At 42.8% G+C, this 23,861-nt stretch overlaps 1 protein-coding gene across 2 annotated transcripts in view; it reads left to right on the forward strand.

Moving 5' to 3' along the window:
* The window catches only part of CFAP52 (cilia and flagella associated protein 52), a 41,237-nt gene extending 18,065 nt beyond the window's left edge, over positions 1 to 23,172 (forward strand). For both annotated transcript variants that reach the window (XM_077327518.1, XM_077327520.1), the window contains exons 7-14: positions 2,597 to 2,697; positions 3,748 to 3,918; positions 13,340 to 13,488; positions 14,010 to 14,155; positions 17,023 to 17,174; positions 18,039 to 18,141; positions 18,304 to 18,415; positions 19,508 to 23,172. In XM_077327518.1, coding sequence (XP_077183633.1) covers positions 2,597 to 2,697; positions 3,748 to 3,918; positions 13,340 to 13,488; positions 14,010 to 14,155; positions 17,023 to 17,174; positions 18,039 to 18,141; positions 18,304 to 18,415; positions 19,508 to 19,683 — 1,110 coding nt within the window. In that variant the 3' untranslated portion in view covers positions 19,684 to 23,172. The remainder of the gene's footprint in view (positions 1 to 2,596; positions 2,698 to 3,747; positions 3,919 to 13,339; positions 13,489 to 14,009; positions 14,156 to 17,022; positions 17,175 to 18,038; positions 18,142 to 18,303; positions 18,416 to 19,507) is intronic.
* The last annotated feature ends 689 nt before the right edge of the window (positions 23,173 to 23,861 follow it).

The following is a 23,861-nucleotide window of genomic DNA, read 5'->3' on the forward strand; positions in this document are numbered from 1 at the left end:
TGATTTCCCTTTGTACAACAGTTTATGCATTTAACTTTAAAAGTTGAAATAACATTGTAAAAAAATTAGACAGAAAAAGAGCTACAATGCATCCTCACTTTACCCCTTTACCGGGACATTTGTTAAGTAGCCTTTGGGAGCAGGATGAATCCATAACTCTTTCCACAATATTTAAAATTAATATAAGTCATGCACGATCCAGATTAGTTCTGGAGAATTTCCCCCATAATAGTACTCTGATTATCTTACCAAAAAGCACATGTCACAAAAGCAACATTGATCAGGTTCCCCCCTTTTTATTGTTGACATACGTTGGGATAAAATGAACTAACTCAAAACAATTATCCATAGTAGTTCAGCCAGCCAGGTTTAAATCCTACTTGTTCATCAATAAATATCTTATTTGTAAAGGCCCAGTCTTCCAATTTACAGAAAAGATCATTAACATGTAGTTCTAACAAGCACAAGGGAGCTGTTGCTGTCTTCAGCTCTCTGGCACATGTCCACAGCACAGGTGGAGGTTATGTCTTCCATTCATACTTGTTATTTGCAACCAACACAAATGTACTGCTATGTGCAGTGTGAAGCGGATCTTATGGTGTCTACCATATATGCTTGAGGACTTTTCCCATCGTGCTTCCCACCATGCAGACAGGTACAGATCAAGGGAAAATATTATCCAGCAGCTTCTTTGTGATATGCCAAGTGGTCCCTTAGCTGCATTTCACTGGCACTAACTTAAAAAGAGTGGAATCCTTTCTGTGTGGTGCGGAAGAAAAGGTACATATGAGAAAACAGCCTAGGGTGATTAAATGTTACCCACAATTATTCGCTAAGCAACCTGAAATCCTAAAGGTTGAATTACTTGTGAACATGGGAGGTTTGTGACTAGATATGAGAAACGAGCTGGAATTTCCCGACCTGTGGATACATTAGCTTCCTATTCTGCTATATGGTAGTACTAATCAGTTTTTGTCACTTTTTTTGCAATAAAAGATGAATACCCATAAGGAAGAGATGACTTGGGATACAGAGATCTCATAAGGCATGCAACCAATGACATGGATTTGTGAAATGGCTTTTTAAGTTTTCTGTCATTACAAAAAGCAGTTCCTTCCCCAATCTGGTAAAAGATCAAAAATTGGCTCTGACAAATATAGACTGTTTTGTATCTACATTTTACAATTACTGGATCGTTAACATGTTCTGCTACCGAACCTCAGTTTTATGTATATGCACACCCTCCTTCACTGTGCCTGCTTTATCCATCACATGAAGTACAGTATTACTTATGGAATCTTATACAGCATTAGAGTCAGTTAGGCTTTAGGTTGCCATAGATTAATATGACTGCAACAGTCTAGTGCAGCCTTTCCCAACTTTTTTACCATTGAGAAACCCCTGAAACATTCTTCAGGCTTTGAGAAACCTCAGAAGTGCTCTGATTGTTCGGGAAGCATAGATGTGTACATGCCTACTCCTCTCCTTCACACCCCCTCCAGGCCTATCATTGGTCACTTGGGGGGGGGTCAGGTCAACGTGACCATATATTACCTCAGTGGTCCCCAACCTGCGGGCTGCGGCCCGCTGCCGGGCCGCGAAGGCCATGGCGCCGGGCCGCGGCTCCCTCTCCCCGCCCCCCCGCAGTAAAAAACTTCCCAGGCCGCAAGTGCGTGGGCGTGGCCTGCAGCCCGCGGGTGCGGCCCGATGCGTGGGCATGGCCCGCGATGAGCGGGCGTGGCCCGTGATGCGCGGGCGTGGCCCGCTATGCGCGGGTGCGGCCCGCGGGCGCAACCCGATGCGCAGGCGTGGCTCCCTCTCCCCGCCCCCCCGCAGTAAAAAACTTCCCAGGCCGCAAGTGCGTGGGCGTGGCCTGCAGCCCGCGGGTGCGGCCCGATGCATGGGCGTGGCCCGCGACGAGCGGGCGTGGCCCGTGATGTGCGGGCGTGGCCCGCTATGCGCGGGTGCGGCCCGTGGGCGCAACCCGATGCGCAGGCGTGGCCGATGCATGGGCGTGGCCCCTGTGGGCCACGGGCACGGCCCGATGCCCTGCCGGTCCCCAGCCTCAGAAAGGTTGGGGACCACTGTATTACCTGATAAATTTTTAACAAATTTATATTAAAAACTATTTATAGAATAAAATAATTCCGACCCATTCAGGAAACCCTCCCAGGGTCATCAAGAAACCCCAGGGTTTCACAGAACCCTGGTTGAGAGAACTAGGTCTAGTGCAACTACTTTCCTAGAGCTTAGGGCTATTCCTATTTACAAAGAGGATGCATTTGGGTACCAGTTGTGCATGGCTGGGAAGCAATGCTACTTTGTTAGTGATGGTGGTGGTTTGGGGTGACAGCTCTGCTCACTGTAGCGTTCTGAGGTCTGTTTCTTGTCTAGATATTTTCATACTTCAGGCTGATAAGGTTACCTCCTTTTGCATGGTTTGAAACCAGAGTATTAATAAAGCAGTAATCTTAATTGCATGCATACCAACACAGGGAGCAAGACAAATACTCAATTGAGTTGTTAAGTCAACCTGCGCAAATGCAATGATTTGGCTAGAACATGCATGCCTTAATGCTAGGCTGTTTTTTCCTAGGGGGTCACGGCTTTGCTTTTGTTGAAGACAGGCGACTTGGTCATCGGTACTGGAGCTGGAATTGTAGCTCACTGTTCAGGATCCAACTATAAAATAATCAAGTGAGTTTCTGATCATTCCTAGGTAAGGATATTGTTGCTTAATGAACATTCAAATAATGACATTATGAAACTAATACATAGCAAAATGGTACTATAACTGCATGGGTCCTTAATGTGTATCATTAGACTGTACTATGCTTTAGATGATTGATCAGATTTTTCTAGTGTAGGTGCTTTGTAAGTAAATCTCAAAACCAGTCCTGCATATATTAATTAGGAAGTAGTTCCCATTGAGCTGAATGGGACTTAATCCCATTGCACTGTATATGTTCATAGTTAGAGGTCACTTTTTTGTCCCCCGCCTCTTACACCAGACCAAGCAAATCTATTGCAAGAGGGATGCACTGTCCTTTTGTGCAGTTTTGCAAGCAGAGCAACCAACTGTAGTGTTTTGACTAGTCAAGAGAACTTTTGATTGGTAAATAAGAAGGTGCATTTTTGTCAATAATGTATCAGTCCCATGTTGCCCAGAGGTTCTGAGTGCTACTGCAGGCCCCCAAAGAGATTGCCCCCTCAAAGCATTCAGGTGATCCCACCTAAAAGTGAAAGTGAACCATATAACCATTCCAGCTCTATGAGCCCCAGGGTGAACAGGCCCTTCTTAGCATTTTGACCCTCTAGTCCCTTTCGGACATGGCTCCATGTGAATGTTAATTGGATGCATTTTCATTCACAAAATTCAACTGTTAAATGTAGATTTGTTGAAGTATAGTGATGCCAGTGTGTAAGAATGATAGTCCAATGATAGCTAGATTTTGAGAACATTTTCTGTTAACAGATTGAGAACATTTTCTGTTAACAGATTAAAGACAAATGGTTTTATTTGGGTGAATTCTGTTAATATTTCTTTCAATTTATGAAGCCTCATTAAAAAATAAAAATCGTCCTCTAGGCTTCAGTTCTTTTTTCTGGTTACCAGAGCCAGATTCTGCTATGAGCCATTGCTGGAAGGAAGGATAAAGTAGTAGTCAACTGAATAGCAAGAACTGAGGGGGAAAGGTGGTCAGGCAAAACCTAATCTTTAATACAAAAATGTCTTTGGCTTTACAGAAAAGTTCAGTTGCAAGGTGCCATCACATCCATCACGCCACGAGGGCAGGGCCACCAGTTTTTTGTGGGTACCGTTGAAGCGCAGATCTATCGCTTCTCATATTCGGACTTTAAGGATGAGCTCATCGCCACCTGTCACAGTGAGGCCATCCATGATATCATTTTCCCATAGTAAGTGTGACTCAGACTTTTTATCTTTGAAAACAGGGAGAGAAGCAAGCATGGTAGACACTACCAATCAAATAATGTTAATAAAACTTTACTATTATTCATTGATTTACAAAGCAATCATTTAATGGTAGTACTATCAGCTAGTAAACTGCAGCCATTTTTGTGCTTCCTTTTGCAAGAAATTAAGGGTGCAGTCCTAGCATTATATGAGTGCAATGTTCTTATTTGTGAGTAAGCCTGTTTAGGATCACCCTGTAAAAGAATCAGATCAGGCAAGCAGTGGAATTTTCTCTTTCTGCCTGATCCTTTTTGTGAGCTCTCTTTCTCCCTGACATAAGTTTATCATGTTTTTCCGTCATGAATACATATGTTGTGCTTTGGAATATTTGGTAGAATGTTCAGTGCAGAATAGATACTGAAAATTACCTTAGAACTTTGTCTGATAATAAAGTTAAAAACATCAGCATATGGGAAATTAATATCTTTAGATGTATATATAAACACATACACCCACACACACAAAAATATACCCACAAAGGAAGAGCAATGTACTTTCCTATTCCATGAGAAGGTGTGAGGCAATAAGGGCAATTCTGGAAGCCAACTTGATTCAGAGGAAATAGTTCTATTTCTCCACTCCTGGTTTAGGGCCTTTTACACATTGTCCCATGAGCCTCTTGTGGCGCAGAGTGGTAAGGCAGCCGCCTGAAAGCTTTGCTCATGAGGTTGGGAGTTCGATCCCAGCAGCCGGCTCAAGGTTGACTCAGCCTTCCATCCTTCCGAGGTCGGTAAAATGAGTACCCAGCTTGCTGCTGGGGGGTAAACGGTCATGGCTGGGGAAGGCACTGGCAAACCACCCCGTATTGAGTCTGCCATGAAAACGCTAGAGGGCGTCACCCCAAGGGTCAGACATGACTCGGTGCTTGCACAGGGGATACCTTTACCTTTACCTTTACACATTGTCCCAAGCAAACTAAAAGGCCTTTTCCCTTGAACGGATCCCATGTATCTAGGGAACTGCATCTCACTGATTCAAAGAGGTGGACAAAGTTATAACAATCCTTTGGGAAAGAGCCACATTATCAGCCTCAACCACATGGCTGAGTCAGATGTATCCCACAGCTGTGCAGGACCTGTTCACAGAAAAATTACTTTCCCACAGCTGAAACTGTATTGAAAGAAAACTATGGTGGTATGGTTCTTGCAGATGTGGCCCCTTCTCCTTTTAATACCAGGAACAGTATTTAATCCATGCTTGGTATTGCCTACAGAAGCAGACTACCATGTACCTGGTGATGCTCCTGTACCCTAGGTAGGCACTGTGCAATGCCGTTTGCACTAGCCTTTCATCTGTTTACATTCTGCTATTTAGCAAGTGGGTGAATTCCTGCTTGCCGGCTGGACTGAGATCATGACATTTCTTTAAAATGATGATTCAGTTGCTGTCTTCAGAAAATGTAAGTCACGATGGGCTTTGTATGCCACAGCTGTATCCCCTGCCCTACATTTCATGCAGCATCAAACATTTTACTGAGTTACATCAAAACAAATGTCAGAAAAAATTGCAGGTCACCCTTGTCATCAAGCACCAGGAGACATATTTCCCATTTAATGAGACAGTTCCCTGAGATTTGTAGTAACCCAATCCCTATGTGATTCATGCTCCCCAAGGGCTCAGGGCAGTTTACATGATACATATTACAATAAGAAAAGATAATCAAAGCTCATATAATCAAATATAATACAATTATAGTTAAATTATTTTTAAAAATTTATATTGAATAAAACTGATCTGATAACAGTATCCCTCCAGGATAGGTGCATATTGCCTACCTTAATAATGGTGGAGATGATAAAGTGCTAGAGTGAGAGTATAATGGTGATGGTTCAGCTGTTGGTATATTTACTTATGTGTGTTTGTTGTGAATGCATAGGGAGGCCAGGTTTGTTGATGGGCTATGGGCCTCAATCATAGGCCCAGTGGAACAACTCTGTCTTGCAGGCCCTGAGGGACTGTTTTAAGTACCACAGGGCTCTGATCTAACCTGGGAAAGTGTTCCACCAGGCTGGAGCCAGATCTGAGAAGGCCCTGGCTTTACTTCTCTGGGGTTGGGGATCTTTAGCAGAATTTGAGTGCTGGAGCATAAACTCCTCTGATGGGAATATGGGAGAAGGCAATACAAAGGTCCTAGATTGTTTAGGGCTTTAAAGGTAAGTAACAATACCTTGAACCTGATTCAGTTCTCAACTTGAAGCCAATGTTGGGAGAGCACTGGTTGAATATGCTATCTCCACCTGGTTCCGGTAAGGCTGCTGTGTTTTGGACTAGTTGAAGCTTTCAGATCAGATACAAGAATATCCCTGTGTAGAGCGAGTTGCAGTAGTCTAGGCTGAAGGTGACTATTGCATGAATTACTGTGGCTAGGTCAGATGCCAATAGATGAGGCATTAGCTGCCCTGTTTGTTTGGTGTAGATGGTAGAATGCCTGGGTCTCCATAGATAATGGGGTGTCCAGGATCACACCCAGGCTTTGGTTGGTGGCTGAAGTGGTTAATTGAACCCTATCAAGGACTGGGAGTTGTAACGCCTCATTTGGGGAATGGCAACCCAGCCAGAGGACCTCCATCTTTGCTGGCTTCAACTTCAGCTGACTCTGCTTGAGTCAATCTGTTACAACCTCCAGGCAACTGGTCAATGCTCTCGGGGGTGTCGATGGATGGCTGACCATTAACAGATACAGTTGAGTATCATCAGCATACTGATGGCACCCTAGGCTGAAACTCCAGATTACCTGGTGAGGGGGCAGATATAGATGTTAAATAACATTGGGGAGAGAATTGCTCCCTGCAGGACCCCACATGTTAGGGTATACTGCTGGAAGATACACTTCCCTACTGACACCCGCTGTCCCCAACCTTGGAGAAAATACTGTAGCCATTGCAAGGCTGTATCTGCACATGGGCTAGGCATTGGGCAAGCAGCCCATTATAGGCTGTGTTGAACACCACTGTGAGATCTAAGAGAATCAGCACTGCCAACCCGCCTAGATCCAGTTTCCTCTGAAGGTCATCTGTAAGAGTGACCGAGGCCATCTCCACTTCATGACTAGGCCAGAAGCTAGATTGTAAAGAGTCAAGGGCTCTGTAGTTGTTCCATGACTGCACACTCAACTACCTTACCCAGGTACGGCAGGTCCAACACTGAATGGTAGTTGGCTTGGTTGGTTTTATCCAGCATTGTTGTTTTCCGAAGCAGCTTTACCACTGCTTCTTTCTGCTTCTCTAGCAAAATCCCTGATGTCCATACAAGCTATGAGGGGCATGGATACAGGGAGCAAGTGATGGACCAAACTGTTGACAGAGCTCTGTCCACATCACCTAGGGATAGCAAACTCCAGTCCAAAGTTGGACCTTGAGACGGCCAAGAGGCCTCCAGTTTGCTGACAGACTAACAAGTCCTGGCAGAATGATTCTCCACAAAGAATCTTTCAAATGCCTCACAACTGATAGTCAGTTTAGGAATCTCTGGTCTGTTCACTAGGAACATCAATGACTGAATTGTTTTGAAGAATTGTGCTGGGTGAGAGCTAGCAGCTGCAGTAGAGGCTGTAAAGTATTCATTGTTCATGATTTTCACTGCCATCTTACAAGCACTCATAAGTATTTTATAAGATGTTCTTGTGGTTTTGTCATGAGTTTTCTGTCAAACTTGCTCTATCCATCTCAACTCCCGTATCTATTCATGGGTATACCAGGAAGCCAGCTTGTGTTGGGAGTGTAGAGGGCATGGGGGGGGGGGAGTCATTTGTCACTGACTTCAGAGACCTGGACATGCCAGTCTTCTATCAGTTCATCAACTGAAAAACCGAGGGGCACTGAATCTTTGAACCCATTTATGTTCTTCTTTGTCTTGACATTCTGAAATACTTCAAAGAGCTGGCGTAATTCTGCTGCATATAATCCGTAGGATGTGTGACTCAAAAGGAAAAACACTTTGATGAGCCTTCCTTTGTTTTCTCCTGGGCTGTGTTGATTAAAAAAACATCATAGAATTCTCTCCTTTACTACCCAGTTATTGGATTATTTTCAGATGTCATTCCTGTAGCAACTTATTGGCTATTAGTGTTTCAGCATTAGAGCTCACCAAACTAGAAAACCAATTCCAAACTTCAGAACTGTAAAGGAACTGCTCTTCTGCGTGTCCAGAGGTAAAGCAAAAACATTCATACTCAACATTCATGTGGTAGACTCCAAAATGAAACCATATAACGCTCAATAGAACATTAAGTAACAATGTTTTTCCTTTGCCTATCCCAACACTTTCACATGGTAAATATTATTAATAAGGGCCTTTTTTAAAAAAAAGGTAAATCATGCAGCTTGTGTTCAGTGATGCTCAAGAACATCATCCGAGTCCCTTTCATGGAACAGGGAAGGACTAGCCTTTCATGAATGATTTACATCAGGGATGGGTGAAGGGTGAGTCAGGACTGATCACTGCCAAACAATAAATCTAACTCGCTGCCCTGTCTTCAATGCCACTTTCTTATGTATCCTTACAAACTACTGCAGTAGCTTCTCTTCCTATTCATTTAAAAGAGAGCGGGGAGGTGCTCACACACCATTTGCTCTGCATAGGAACATAACAGCACCAGCACCCTTTCATGTCTGCCTCTCCTCCTCCTCCTTCCCACACACACTTGCTCTGGACAGGAGACAGAAGAATAAGAATAAGAGCTGTGTGTGCGTTGGGCGGGGAGTTATACTTCACTTTTCAGTACCCGAAGAAGTCCCAGTGGGGTTACAAACACATTTCCATTCCTCTCCCCACAACACATACCGTGTGGGGTAAATGGGGCTGAGAGCAGGCTTGATGTGGAGGAGTGGGGAATCAAACCTGGTTCACCAGATTAGTGGCTGTTGCTCTTCACCACTATACAATGCTGGACCATGCTATTGATTTTTTCCCTTTATATCAAAGTAGCTATTATTCTTTTTAGTGATACTAATGGTTTTCTTCAGGACACTACCAGCAGACAGGTTTATTTATTCAGGAGATTTTTATGCCACCTGGTTGAGGTAGCTTACAGTTATTAAAATAATAAATTATCAATATAAGAGCAAAGAAGCAATTAAAACAAGCCATTAAAGCAAGACCAGATATATAAAAATAGCATTAAAGTATGAATAAAACAGGTCCCAGGCCAGAAACAGACCATAGAACAGCTGGAAAAATAACCCTAATTAATAGCCCGAGTAAAATGAAATGTTTTGGCATGCTGCCCAAAAAGTGTCTGGTGAATGTGAAAGGAAAGGGCATCCTGTATAGAAAATGCCATGCCTTCAGTTGTTACCCAGCTCATCTTTGAAGGCAGGAGGCACATAGAATAGGGTAGGCTTTCTCAATGAGGGTTTCATGAACCCTGGGTTTCTTGATGGCCCTGGAAGGGTTTCCAGAATGGGTGGGAGTTAATTTTTAATATATTTTTAAATGGATTAAACATTTACTGGATGATATATGATCATATTGACCCATCCACCCCTTCCCAAAATGGCCAGTGATAGGCCAGGAGGGGGTGGGAAAAATTGTTTTTCCAATTTGGAAGGTTACCTGTCCTTTTGAGCTCCAGTCTGTATCAGAGTCATCTAGATCTAGTCAGGTTTACAACTCTGGCTCCTACCTGAGTATGCTGTCAGACAGGATGGTGGGTAACACACCTGTGCAATAACAACAGAATGGGGTCTCATGGACTAAAGACAAACAGAGTTGTTGTGGCATATACTTCCATGGGCTAGAACATTTTCACATATGTGAACTATGTCCTCAGTTGAAAGAAATACAGGCATATGGTAGAAGAAAAAAATGTAAAGCAGTAAGATCAAAAGAGAAATGCAAAAGAGACCATTTGTGGCGTTCTTGGTAAAATTCAGTTACTTATCAGAAGAGCACAGTGACAAGTCACTGTTTGATTAACAGGTAGTAATGTCATCTTTCTATATGCACTAAACTAATGCATTAAGCTTCTTGGTGTAGAGATCCATTGGAATGAGAGAACATCAGATTTCTCAATCTGATTTCATTCATTCATTCGACTTCTAGTTCAGAGGTTTCTCACTTCTTGAAATTATTTTGTTGGGAAATGATGGCTTTCAGGACAGCAGCAGATGGAAATGTTCTCCCACAGATTTCTTAGTGCTTTAATTTTCAGTATCAGATTCCTGTCCATTTATTGTTTTGCGTAGAGGCTGACCTGTTTGTATTATATAGGCAGCCAAGGCATCGTTGACAGATTATTGCAGATATATTGGAGAATGAGCAAGTGAATCATCCCCAGATAGCATGGCTGATATTACTAGGTTCTGTAATAAATGTTTCCTGAGTGGGTATGCATTGTTCTCTGGTGCATTGGCTGATACACATTTACTTACTTTTCTCCCTGGACAGATCTCCTGTTCTGTGACAAAGAAACTTTAATTTATTTTCTGAGTTATCTAAAAAGCAGGTTTTGGCCCAGAGATACACTTAAAGCAATTCAATTGACTAAGTTTCATTTGCTGGTATTTGTTATTTAATTATCACTGTGGGAACTTGATTTGAACCTGTTTATAACATTCACCCCCTTCAAGGATCGCTGCCTTGCCAAGGGGGCTTGCGTAGCTCAGTGAAGCTATGAGCTATGCTGTGCAGGGCCACCCAAGACGGACAGATCATAGCAGAGAGCTCTGATAAAAGGTGATCCACTGGAGAAGGAAATGGCAAACCACTCCAGTATCTTTGCCATGAAAACCCAATGGATAAGTTCAAATGGCAAAACGATATGACGCCGGAGGTCGGAAGTTGTCCAATATGCTACTGGGGATGAGCAGACGGCTAGTACGAGTAGCGCCAGAATGAATGAAGTGACTGGGCCAAAGCCGAAGGGACGCTCAGTTGTGGATGGAACTGGAGGTGAAAAGACAGTCCAATGCTGTAAAAACTTTTATTCCATAGGAATCTGGAACGTCAGATCCATGAATCAAAGCAAGCTGGACGTGGTTAAACAAGAGATGACAAGACTGAAAATCGACATTTTAGGAATCAGTGAACTAAAATGGACAGGAATGGGTGAATTTAATTCAGATAACCATCAGGTATACTACTGTGGACAAGGATCTCACAGAAAAAAATGTAGTAGCCTTCATAATCAATAAGAGAGTAGGAAAAGCAGTCTTGGGATACAATCCCCAAAATGACAGAATGATCTCAGTTCCAATCCAAGGCAAACCATTCAACATCACAGTAATCCAGGTCTATGCCCCAACTGCAGCTGCTGAAGAGGATGAAGTTGACCAGTTCTGTGAAGCCCTACAACACCTAGAAGCAACACCAAAAAAATGATGTGCTTATCATCACAGGGGATTGGAATGCTAAAGTAGGGAGCCAAAAGATAACCGGGATAACAGGCAAGTTTGGCCTTGGAGTACAAAATGAAGCAGGGCACAGGCTGGTAGAATGTCAAGAGAATACAATGGTCATAGCAAACACTCTTTTCCAACAACCCAAGAGACGAATCTACACAGGGACATCACCAGACGGTCAACACAGAAATCAGATTGACTATGCGCTCTGCAGCCAAAGATGGAGAATTTCTATACAGTCGGTAAAAACAAGACCAGGAGCTGATTGTGGTTCAGATCATCAGCTTCTTGTTGCAAAATTTAGGCTTAAATTGAAGAAAGTAGGGAAAAGCACTAGGCCACTCAGATATGAACTAAATCATATCCCCGACGAATATACAGTGGAGGTGACAAATAGATTTAAGGAATTAGAACTGATAGACAGAGTGCCTGAAGAACTATGGATGGAGGTTCGCAACATTTTGTACATAGGTAGCAACTAAAACCATCCCAAAGAAAAAGAAATGCAAGAAATCAAAATGGCTGTCTGAGGAAGCTTTACAAATAGCTAAGGAGAGAAGGGAAGTGAAAGGCAAGGGAGAAAGAGAAAGATACACCCAACTGAATGCAGAATTCCAGAGAAAAGCTAGAAGAGATAAGAATGCCTTCTTAATGAACAGTGCAAACAAATAGAAGAAAACAATAGAATGGGGAGGACCAGAGATCTTTTCAAGAAAATTGGAGATATGATGAGAACGTTTCATGCAAAGATGGGTATGATAAGGGACCAAAATGGTAGGGACCTCACAGAAGCAGAAGAGATTTTAAAAAGTTGGCCAAAAGTATACAGAAGAACTATATAAGAGCAAGCTTAACATCCCTGATAACCACAATGGGATAGTTACTGACCTGGAGCCAGACATCCTGGAATGTGAAGTCAAATGGGCCTTAGGAAGTCTGAGCAACAATAAAGCTAGTGGTGGTGACAGCATTCCAGTTGAACTATTCAAAATCTTAAAAGACGATGTAGTAAAAGTGCTACACTCAATATGCCAGCAAATTTGGAAAACTAAACAATGGCCACAGGATTGGAAAAGGTCAGTTTACATTCCAATCCCAAAGAAGGGCAATGCCAAAAAATGTTCAAACTATCGCACCATTGCACTAATTTCTCATGCTAGCAAAGTTATGCTCAAAATTTTACAAGCTAGGCTCCAGCATTATGTCGACCGAGAACTTCCAGAAGTACAGGCCGAGTGTCAAAGAATTGAGGCTTTTGAACTCTGGTGCTGGAGAAGACTCTTGCGAGTCCCTTGGACTGCAAGGCGAACAAACCGGTCAGTCCTAGAGGAGATCAGCCCTGACTGCTCCTTAGAAGGCCAGATCCTGACGATGAAACTCAAATACTTTGACCATCTCATGAGAAGGAAGGACTCCCTGGAGAAGAGCCTAATGCTGGGAGCAATCGAGGGCAGAAGAAGAAGGGGATGACAGAGAATGAGGTGGCTGGATGGAGTCACTGAAGCAGTAGGTGCAAACTTAAATCGACTCCAGGGAATGGTAGAGGACAGGAAGGCCTGGAGGATAATTGTCCATGGGGTCGCGATGGGTCGGACACGACTTCGCACCTAACAACAACATAACATTCACTTTTGAGCAAAGGAAGACAATGATAATATCTGAATGAGACACACACTTCGGGGAGGAGTATGGCTTAGCCCTAGCATCTGCTACTCAGTATCAGATGGTTCTCTAGTCAAAACCTAGCAAGAAGCCTGTTTACTGTTCAGACCTTCCCATCTACAGGTCCCCCCCCCCCCAGACTGAGAGGTCGAACCTACCAAGGGTGTGTCAAAGTTACTGTTGTTGAAATACTGTTCTAGTTCTAGTTGTTATGTTATTGTTGTTATATTGTTACATTGATACTGATACTGTTCCATGTAAACGTTCTGAAATGTTTTCTGTAAACCGCCCAGAGCCATAGGGAAGGTTGGTTTAAAAATCTAAATAAATAAATAAATGCCTGATTCTCTGCCTTCCACAGTGGTACATCTGACCTATTTGCCACCAGCTCCAAAAGTGACATCCGAGTGTGGTATACACCGGAAAACAGGGAGCTGCTACGAATAACAGTTCCCAACATGACCTGCCATGCAATAGACTTCATGAGAGATGGCAAGAGCATCATTTCAGGTAAATAGCTTTTGGATTTCTCATGTTGACTCTAACCTCAGTTGCGCTCTGCTTTAACCTCAGTTGAGCCCTACATTCTGCCCAGTAGATCTGAAGGTTTTGTCCACTGCAGAAATGATACTGTTACAGCATGGGAAAGTAAAGATATAAGGTTTAGGTAGACTTTCAGAGGAAGTAGTCATATTATTTATTTATTAATAAATGCAGTGTATAGGCTACCCATCCCACTTTTCTGTTCAGTTTGAAGCCCTGACAGAGATATAGGAGAAAGTTACACTGACTTAAACCCTGCAGCTATGAGAACCACTCGTATTTACATGGTAAAGAGAAATACAATATGGTCCATTTACTGTCTTCTTGACATCTATTTTTCTTTGTTGGAAATACATGATCAAAGCTGCATAATTTAGGCATTGGCAAGTTCTGTAATATGGTAACCAGCTGAGCTGACAAAGTGACAAATGTATTAGTAGGTTGAGAAGATACTTTGGCTTCAATGAACTGTTTTTCTATGGCATTAGCTTGGAATGATGGGAAAATTCGCGCCTTCACTCCGGAGACTGGACGGCTGATGTACGTGATTGAACATGCTCACAGCATGGGTGTGACAGCTGTGGCTTCCACAAGTGACTGCCAAAGAATCATCAGTGGAGGAGGTGAAGGCCAGGTAACATAAAGTTGAAATCACCATGTTACATTTAGGTACCACTGGAAATGACAGACAACCTTGTTTGGATGGTGTCTCTGACATTTTGTTAGAGGTGAGAGGATCTCTGTCTCTGATTGTCATTCTTGGCTGTTAAGGTTTAAAAGAGAAGCCAATTAAAAAAGAAGCCAAGTAAATTTCAGAAAGTCAACTGGCTCATGGCGATTTACATAAAATCTAAAGTCCCATACAACAATACCCATACAAAGCCAAGATGGTGGTAAAATCACAGATACAGGATAACCCATTGCAAACATACACACACACATACACTCTGACCCCCATACCCAACAGCTGCCAATCCTCCAGGGGGCAGCTTCAGAGAGTGTCCCGGCAGGCTTTTACAGACCTGCACAGGGAGGAAACAGTTCTTCCTGGCCCGAACCTCAACAAAATGCCTGGCAGAAAAGCTCCATCTCACAGGCTCTGTGGAACGTTGAGAGCTCCGTCAGGGCCTTTAGCTCTCCCAGGAGCTCATTCCATTAGTTTGGGGCCAGGGCCGAAAAGGACTTTGCCCTGGTTGAGGGCATGGATGTACCTCCCTTGGACTGGGAACAACCAGCAAATTCTTACTCTCAGAGTGAAGAGCCCTGCAAAGGGCATAAGGAGACAAGTGGTCCCTCAGATAAGTGGAGCTCAGTCCGCAGATGGCCTTAAAGGAAAGTACCAAGACCTTGAGCCTTATCTGGAAGCCGATCAGTAACCAATGCAGCTGCCTCAGCATAGGCTGGACATGGGCTCTCCAAGATGACCTCGTGAGGACCTTTTGTTTATTTATTCTTCAGGAGAACAGTACATACAGTTGTGCAGAATCACAGAAGCTAGTGTTTCATTATAGGAGGGAAAGGAGCAAGACCTCATTTGATACATTTGTTAGATTCCATTTCTTTAGCATAGCAATCGTATATCTTCATTTTCTTTCTTCTGTTCCTTATTCCTTTCCATTGATTTCATTTCTAGCCGTAACTGCCCCCATCCATGCAATATGAAATTCTCAGGAACTCCTCCCTGCTAAATTTCAGGATCCCTGTTTTATAGGCAGTGAAAGTTAAAACTTAACAGCACACCAAGGCAAACTCTTGACAATTCAAGAGAGCAGGTATTGAACAGGGAGATCTTTGTGTATTTCTAAGCCAGGGGAAGAGATGGGTATCTGTGTTTAATTAGAGTGTATGAGTGAAAGGAGTTGTATCTTTCACTCTTGCTCATCCCTGGGGCTAATCAGAGCTTGAATTTTTTTTTCTTAATCTGGTTCAGGTAACATAATTGAACACTGGTAGAAGGAACATTAACCATTTGAGATATCAACATTACCGGCAGAAATCAGTTAAAATATTTCAAAATTTTCTGTTTCTTGGCTTCATCATCAACTAAAAGGGAGACTGCAACCATGAAATCAGAAGGCGATTGAAACTAGGGAGGGCAGCCATGAAGGAGCAAGAGAAGATTCTTAGGTGTAAGGATATGTTGCTGGTGACCGAGATCATGTTAATTCATTCCATAGTATTTCCCCATTACTATGTATGGGTTGGACAATGAAGATAGCTGACAGCAAGAAAGTTGATTCATTTGAAAGGTGATGTTGGACCATGGCCCGCCAAAATAACAAATCAGTGGGTTCTAGATCAAAGCCACCCTGAACGCTCCCTAGAAGCTAACATGACTAAAGTGAGGTTATTGTACTTTGACTTCATCATGAGAAGACAGTCATGCTAGGAAAAGTGGAAGGCAGCAGGAAAAGAGGAAGACCCAACATGAGATGACTCAGTCAAGGAAAGATCATACCAAAGCAGGTTGAGGACAAGTCACAGCAGGGCTAGAGAAAATCTGGACAAGGAACATCCGAACAGTGATGTCATGCAGGAGACCCCCCCCCAAAAAAAGCCCACTGCAGTTTGGCAGGCAGTGTGGCACGAGAGCTCATGACAGAAGCAACCTTAAACTGAAAGAAAAGTGGTGGAGTGGAAATGGAGCTCAGTGAAGCAGCACCGGGGCACAAGGTTTAGCACCTCTTTTATTTAAACATAGTTGCCTCTCATCCCCTAGTTTTGTTAAGTAAGGTTCTAATAGCAGTGTGGGTGAGGCTGTCTTCAGGGAAAGGTATATTTTGAAATGAAATCATCAAGAGATCTCAGATCTGTCCTTTGCACTGATCTTTTGCATCATGTCTGGTTATGTCATGGTTTGTCTGTCTCTGTATGTCTCTGTCCCTGCAATATCATTCACTGAGTTGGCCTGGCATATTCTGCCTATTTCTGGGAAGGCAGCTAGTATTCATTTGCTCCCCACTCCCTGGATACTGTTTGCTCTTTCTGTCTAGAATAGATGATAGCTAGCATATGCCAGCAAAATGTTCTCTCCTGTGTCTGGCAGCTACAGCTCAAATAGAGACTGGAACAGCAGCAGGCAGGAGCACCTGCACTTACATAGCTTTAAGCATTAAGGAAACACAAGCATAAAATGTGCAACATTACAGAAGAAAGAAGAAAATGCCCCATAGGTGTGGGTGATTAAAGGCTGAATGACACATGTATGAATTAATCCACTTATCTGATTCGGAGGCCATTCGGAGGCTGAATAGTACAGTGCCTCTTTGGCATGTATTGGGTACTAGGTTTAATGTCACGTTTGTGACCCTTAATATTTTGCATAGAGGCTGAACTATAAGGACAAGTTGGCTAACATGGTTATCCCTCTGGAATGATTACTGCACACATTACTGGGAATATATATGTGAAGTACTTTAAGTACTTAGAAATGCTAGGTGATATTATAACCTTTTTACTTGCAAGATATGTGTATCTGCTGCTTCTGCTCTTGGGTTGCAGGTGAGAGTGTGGGAGGTCACCAAGAGCACACGCAAACTGGAAGAGGTCATGAAAGAGCATATATCTTCTATTTCGTGCATCAAGATCAAGAAGAACAATCGGGAATGTGTCACTGCCAGCATCGATGGAACATGCATTATCTGGGATCTTGTGTATGGTCACTTTCAAACAAGCCACAGCACTGCAGTATTCCTTCCTCTACAGAGGCTGTTCCACAGAGAGGTTTTTTTTTTCTGCTTTGGCATCTGAATGGGGGTGAATGGGGCTTTGGGGAGCATCCACACAAAATCATGCTCCAGTCATTTTCCCCCTCTCCTCAGCACACTGTTTCCCAACCCTGCTTTGCTATAATTTTTGGGAGGAAAGTGCAATCCAATTATGTTATCATGCCATCCGGATGAGAAGGTGTGCTTTTTCAAAGGTCCCACTCACATTGGCATCATGTTACTTCCATCATGGCTGCTGGTTTCCTTATGGCACTACCAGAGGGCTTTTAAAAAAGCAACTGGTCATTATTATAGCATTACAATGGCATTGCACTATAGAGCTGTAAAAAAAAATCCTTCATTGATGCAGCAGGGAACAATGGAAGGAAAATAGTGACTGGTAGAGGAACACTCCTGTGTGAAAACTCTGTAGCCAGCACACATGCCTCTCTGTGGTTGTGAGTTTCCTGCATTTTCAGGAGGTTGGATTAGATGACCCTGGAGATCCCCTCCAACTCTATGATTCTGCCCTCACAGCCATGCTGAATGGAGAATCCTCATTATGCGAATGCAGCCAGAGAAGCCCAACAGAAGGTCTGAAGTTAAGGCTTGGCTATGTGGGTCAATAGCAGGGATTCCAGATATTTCAGTCCTGGAAAACCTATTTTCACCTAATAGCAGAGAAGTGCCATCAGTCTCCAGATCAGTAGATCAGTGCCTGAACAGCCACTGCTTACTGATGAAGGGGATGTGGCTAAATCTGATCATACATATATGTGACTTCTGGGACTGGGTTTTCTGTTTTTCTAGTCGTTTCATGAGGCGTCAGATGATCCTGGCTAACACCTTGTTCAAGTGTGTGTGTTACCATCCAGATGAGCACCAGCTTATCACAAGTGGCACAGACAGGAAGGTGAGTGGCTGGGTGGAAGCAAAGGGAAGTACTTTCAGAGAGGTCCAGCCAAGCCTCTCTCTCTGGTTCAGATCATAAGCAAAAGATTTGAAACAGGTTCATCTTTGTTCTCAGGGAAAACTGCAGACAGCTTTACTATATCCAATTTCCTTTGGCTTCTAGATTGGTTACTGGGAAGTGTTTGATGGATCCCCAATCAGAGACTTAGAAGGCTCCCTGTCTGGTTCCATCAACGGGATGGATATCACAGCGGATGGAACCTTCTTTGTTACTGGTGAGTTGAGTGAATGAGCAAGTGACCCTGGGATTCCTTTGTGTCAGAGACATTCTGCTTTTCCTCTGCAAATGGCCTCCCTCCCTCTTTCACTCCTGCAAGCTGGCAAGATTTAGCATTATGAGGCTAATGCTGAAACTATGCAGTCCTGGCAGACCTAAGATCTATGTCTCAACTTTATAAAAAATTTACATTTTTATTACATTATTTTATTATTATTGTGTCCACATTTGTGTAGTGCATACTGGGTTTTGATCACAGCAGTGATAAGTGGGAGGGGTACTTAGCCTTTTCACCATGGATCATGTTTTATGGTCAACATTGTTTCTTCCCTTGCTACTTTTCAGACAATGGGGTGGGGAGTATAGATTTTTCAGCAGGTGGAAATAGGCATTTGAGAGAAGAGAATACAAAAGCAGTCCAAACAGAAAATAATTAAACAACCTCTCCCCTATCCATACTGATGCAATCAAATTTTCAGCCTCTTCAAGCTTGTGCCTCATAAATAAATAAATACAATTGTAACCAAGTCAAGAGCTTGACAACAGATCTTTTGGTATAGGTTTCTTCCAAAGAGTTAAAAAATGCTCTGGAAAGAGAATGGATGGGATTTTGCCTATAGGAACATGAAAGAATTACAGTATGGGAAACTGAAAGAACAAGTGTAGTCTCTGAAAAGACAAAATCTGAAATATGACCATGTGTGACTGCTTTTATTTGTTTGTTTGTTTGTTTATATGTATTCATTGGATTTATTGGCTGCCCCTCCATAGACTAGGCTCAGGGCAGCTAATGTCCATATACATGCAAATATAAAAGCATACAACACTAATTTTAAAAATTCTTACCCTAAAAACCCTCTTGAGTGCTCCAGATCTGACCACTTAGGTTGAAACCACTGGCAGTTTAGGTGACACCCAACAGTCTATCCTTCAGACATATCTCCCAAATTTGTTCCGATCCCCGTTTATTTTGGACAGTCACCATTTTCATCTGGTTTCCATTTCAGTCCTAGAAACTCTATGCAATTGTCTCCTTGAACTGAAAACTTAGCAGCCTTTCACTGTACCTATTTTCCTTCCTCTTCCGCAGGAGGCGATGACCACCTGGTAAAAGTATGGGATTATAATGAGGGCGAAGTGACTTACGTTGGGGTTGGCCACAGTGGCAGCATCACCCGCTTGAAAATCTGCCCTAACAACAGATACATTGTGAGTGTAAGCGCTGACGGTGCCATTCTCCGCTGGAAGTACCCTCATTCCAAATGATAGTTCAATATGGCAGCAGCCACTGCTGAACTTTTAAGAAACCCTGCTTTAAAATACTCTTTTTGAGTTGACATTGATTTTAAAGCTTAGCAACCCTTGCTACTCCCCAGGGAGATAGTGGTTTGGTTTTGTTAAAGGAGTAATTCTAAAATCGTCAGACCTTCCCTGATCTTGTTGTACCTAGTTCCAAGTGCTTGTTGTTTGTACTGATTTCAGTTGATGTGCAGTCCCTCAGCGCCATGAACTTTAGGCTTACAAATATGTGTTCACATTGGTGATTTATTCTGTTTAAAATTTCAGTAAAGCATGTTGTACTCCTTCATGTTGTGTATCACTAGTCTTCTCTGTGCACCTTTAATTCTCCTACAAAAGCAAAAGGCTTGGAATCTAAACAGTCATTCAACATTTTGGAAGGGCTCCTGCCAATTATCGTAAGAGCGATGCTGTCGGCAATGATGCAGGAATGCTATTCCCCAGCTGAAGCTGACAAGTTACTTATCCATCTTCCTCTCTCAAGCTGCTACTGAATGCCAGCCCTAACATTCTTTCCAAATCTTTTTTTCATTTGCCAATTATTGTGAAGTTCAGAAATTGTAAATTGTTTTAATTCTGATTCTCCCCAAGGGAAAAAAATGCAGTGTAGACCAGGCAAGATGATGGTAAACAGGGCCAAATGCAGCATGTCCTTATTTTAAACAGGAAGGACATAAGAAATTCTTTCCTATCAAGAGACAGGTATCCTCTGTATCATACAAGAAGCAATGATTAGTATCTTTTTGTATCTGGTAATGTGCTGGCAGGGGTATGACAGGTAAAGGTTTTTCTCTTTGGTATGATTAGTGCCTGTGAGGAGCAACTAGCCCATTTCACAGGCTCCAGTATGGCTAATTCAAGGATTTGGTCTAACTGTCAGCCTCACCATTGACAGGCATGGCACCTGTGGAAACATTCAAGTGGGTAGCCACGTGGGTCTGAAGCAGCAGAACACATTTTGAGTCCAGTAGCACCTTTAAGACCAACAAAGTTTTCTACCTTGAATAAAAGTTGGTTGGTCTTAAAGGTGCTACTGGACTCAAAATTTGTTCAGTATCTGTGGAAGCATTCTTCCTTCTGAGCATTTCCTACTTTTGAAGAAGCATCCATCACACTGCAGCACGTCTCAAGATAGCTCTTATGCATGACTTGCCTTCCTGTGCTGCAGTATGTTCATAACTATAGCAGGAGGCAATGTCACCATTTGGTTTAGAACCACAAGTGAACAGTTTTGACTCAGTTAGAGGGACAGAATGAAACTCTGGCTTCAACAGCAGTGGCTTAAAATGATGTCATGTAGGACTTCTGGATGACAGGAGATACTTTCTTGTTTTTGGCATAATTTTTGCTATTTTTGTCTGCTTGTGCCAGCTGCAGCTGCATGTTCACTTCATCAATCTCTTCTTGGGAATGTATGGCGCTCAGCTGGGTTAGTGCTGGGGCAGGTGACTGCTACGCTGTCTCTTTCCTCAAAGCAGGGGAAATTAGTATTGCAAGGAACCTAAGCAAACTATATAAGAATATAAACTTAGTGGTTACAAACAGCAGCTGAAATGGTAAACGTGCATCCGGAGTGTACCACGTATCCCTGGGGTTGGGGGGTGGGGAACGCTCACATAATTGACTGCTTCTACCCCAGCAAAGAAATACAGAGAAGAGTTCTAGACCAGGGGTGCTTTCACACACACTAAATAATGCAGTTTCAACCCACTTTGGTGACTGTTTGCCGTTTCACACAGTAAAACCCAGTGGCAAATGCATTGATAGTGTGTTATTTAGTGTGTGTGAAAGCTCCCTAGGCTAGTTTTTCAAGCATAGCAATGCTCTTCCTGGTAAGAAATAGGATATAGCTGATCAGGCCATCCTCCCTTCTCCAGGTTAATTGGAGAACATGGGCTTTTTATGGCCCAAATCAGTGTGCCTTGAGTGACAGATTTCAGAACAGGTGGCATTTTCCTGCCTCTAATCTTAATCTCTGTACAGCATTTAAAAACTGAGCTCCAAGAATGCTATTTTAATGTATGCTTCAGGTTCAAAAGTATTTCAGCTGGATTTATCCACCAGTAGTAGCTGTATTAAAGAATTCATATTATTGATTGAGGATGAGAGGGTAAGTTCACACATGCTCATGATGTGATTACTGTACCATCAACTGGTGGCATACATGCATGAAACAACCATTGCAGATCAAGTATACAAATACAGGTTTTTATGTCATCTCATATCAGCTCAAAGACAAGATTTGAGTGAAGGGAATTCATCCACTCTGCAGCAGGTCCTCAACTGATGTTCCTGCATGACCGTTTATGCACTGGAGATTTCATGCCAGGCTGCAGGCTGGAGTTTTAGTTGTGGCAGGTTGTCCCACCTCTTCCTGCACCCACATGGGAGAGCATTTGGCCTGCTGCACATTGTCCGCCCCTGATTTGTGCTCCTGCACAGGAGCTGGGGCAGTGAAGTTCCCAGTGCATAAACTGTGTCCATGTGTGACTCTCACCCTAATTCCCTTGTTTGTGGGGTCTTGTGTTTGCTACCTACCTGGGAATCACCAATGTTTGTCGCCTTGATAGGAACCTTTCCTGGTCTGTCTTTCCTCACTTGCCTATCATCACAGCATATCCATGAAAAAGAGCTGAGTTCCTTGATTTGCAGGCATAACACACGAGGGCATGAAAAGATCTTTTGTCAGTGTTCTGCCTTCTAAATTCTGCCTTCTAATTTGCACTCTGATTTTAAGCACAATTGTGGTTCAATTGGAGCTAGTGGTTAAAAGCTCCCTTTCATTTCAGGAATACCCCTGGCTTTTGCTACTAGGTTTTCTGAAGAAAGGTATGTTTGATTCAAGATGTATTATAGAATAGAATAGAATATTTAATTTCTAGACTACCCCTCCCCATATAGGCTCAGGGTGGTTCACATGATAAAACACATTTAAGTTAATATTACACTAAAATACAATATAAAACCCCCATCCCTACATCTTTGCTCCTTCTGCCAGCTAACCCACACTGGAGATGACACCAATAAATAACAAGTAGGGGGAGCCAAGAAGGAAGAGATGGAGGGAGGCCCATCAAAACATAGGTCTTCCATTGCTTCAACCATAGGCCCAGTGGAAGAGTGCCACTTTACAGGCCCTGTGGACCTTTGACAGCTCCATCAGGGCCTGGATCTCAGCTGGCAACTCATTCTACCAGGTTGTGTTCTATTCTTTAACAGAAAAATAGGGTACAAATCTAAATAAACAGGGGAATTGTACAATTCAATCACATGTTCAAACATGAAGTGCAGTTCTCTTACTCGTTACAGCTCAGCACTTTTTTGATAGGACTTCATGAATGCCACTGAGATGTTGTTCTGTAAACCAAAATTTTAGGATTGAAGCCTATATGAATTAAAAGTATTGTTCTTGTACTTTGGTCGATAACCGCATAAATAAAATTGATTGAATTAAAAGTATTCCTATTTATGTTACTTGCTAATCTGCCCACTAGAGGGCAGACAAAGGCTTCTCTGCTCCACTTGGGGAAAACCTGGATTGGGATTTTATGGAATACACACCTTTGATTTTAAACAACAAAATTACTTCTTATATGGGAGACCCCTGGAAACCTTATTATTTGTACTATCAGCAAGACAGCCAACAGATCTCTTTAGATGGATACAACTCTCTGGATGGGATTTAAGTTTTTTGTGTTGTTATGAATCCCTCACATTTGTAATGTGAAAAGTCTTTTACAAACCCTGTTTTATTGACCTACACCACTCTGGTCTAAGGCATTCGTAACATTCCATGTTTATGGATGGAAAACTGAGGCTTCAAGCTAGCAGAGTGTTCAAGTTGTGAGGTTTGTGCTGAACTTTCAGTACTGTTTCCATTGTACAGTAGTGCCTAAATGAGCTCCAACTCATGGAAGTTTATTTGTTGCTTCACAAGCTTGCATGCCTTGCGACATTCAATGCAGACCAGTGCAGCAATGAATCAGTGAATTTTTGTAGGGTTTCCTTTGGGGAGTGGGCATCTTCTGTGGAATATTTCAAGAACTGGGCTGCTTGCTTCCCCCACTGATTTGTCTTGCCCTATGCATCAGATAAGAGTGAACCCCTGGCAAATTGTGTTTGTCCACATTATTGTAACCCATGTC

Source organism: Paroedura picta, chromosome 3, assembly GCF_049243985.1.
Source record: "Paroedura picta isolate Pp20150507F chromosome 3, Ppicta_v3.0, whole genome shotgun sequence".
Taxonomy (NCBI): domain Eukaryota; kingdom Metazoa; phylum Chordata; class Lepidosauria; order Squamata; family Gekkonidae; genus Paroedura; species Paroedura picta.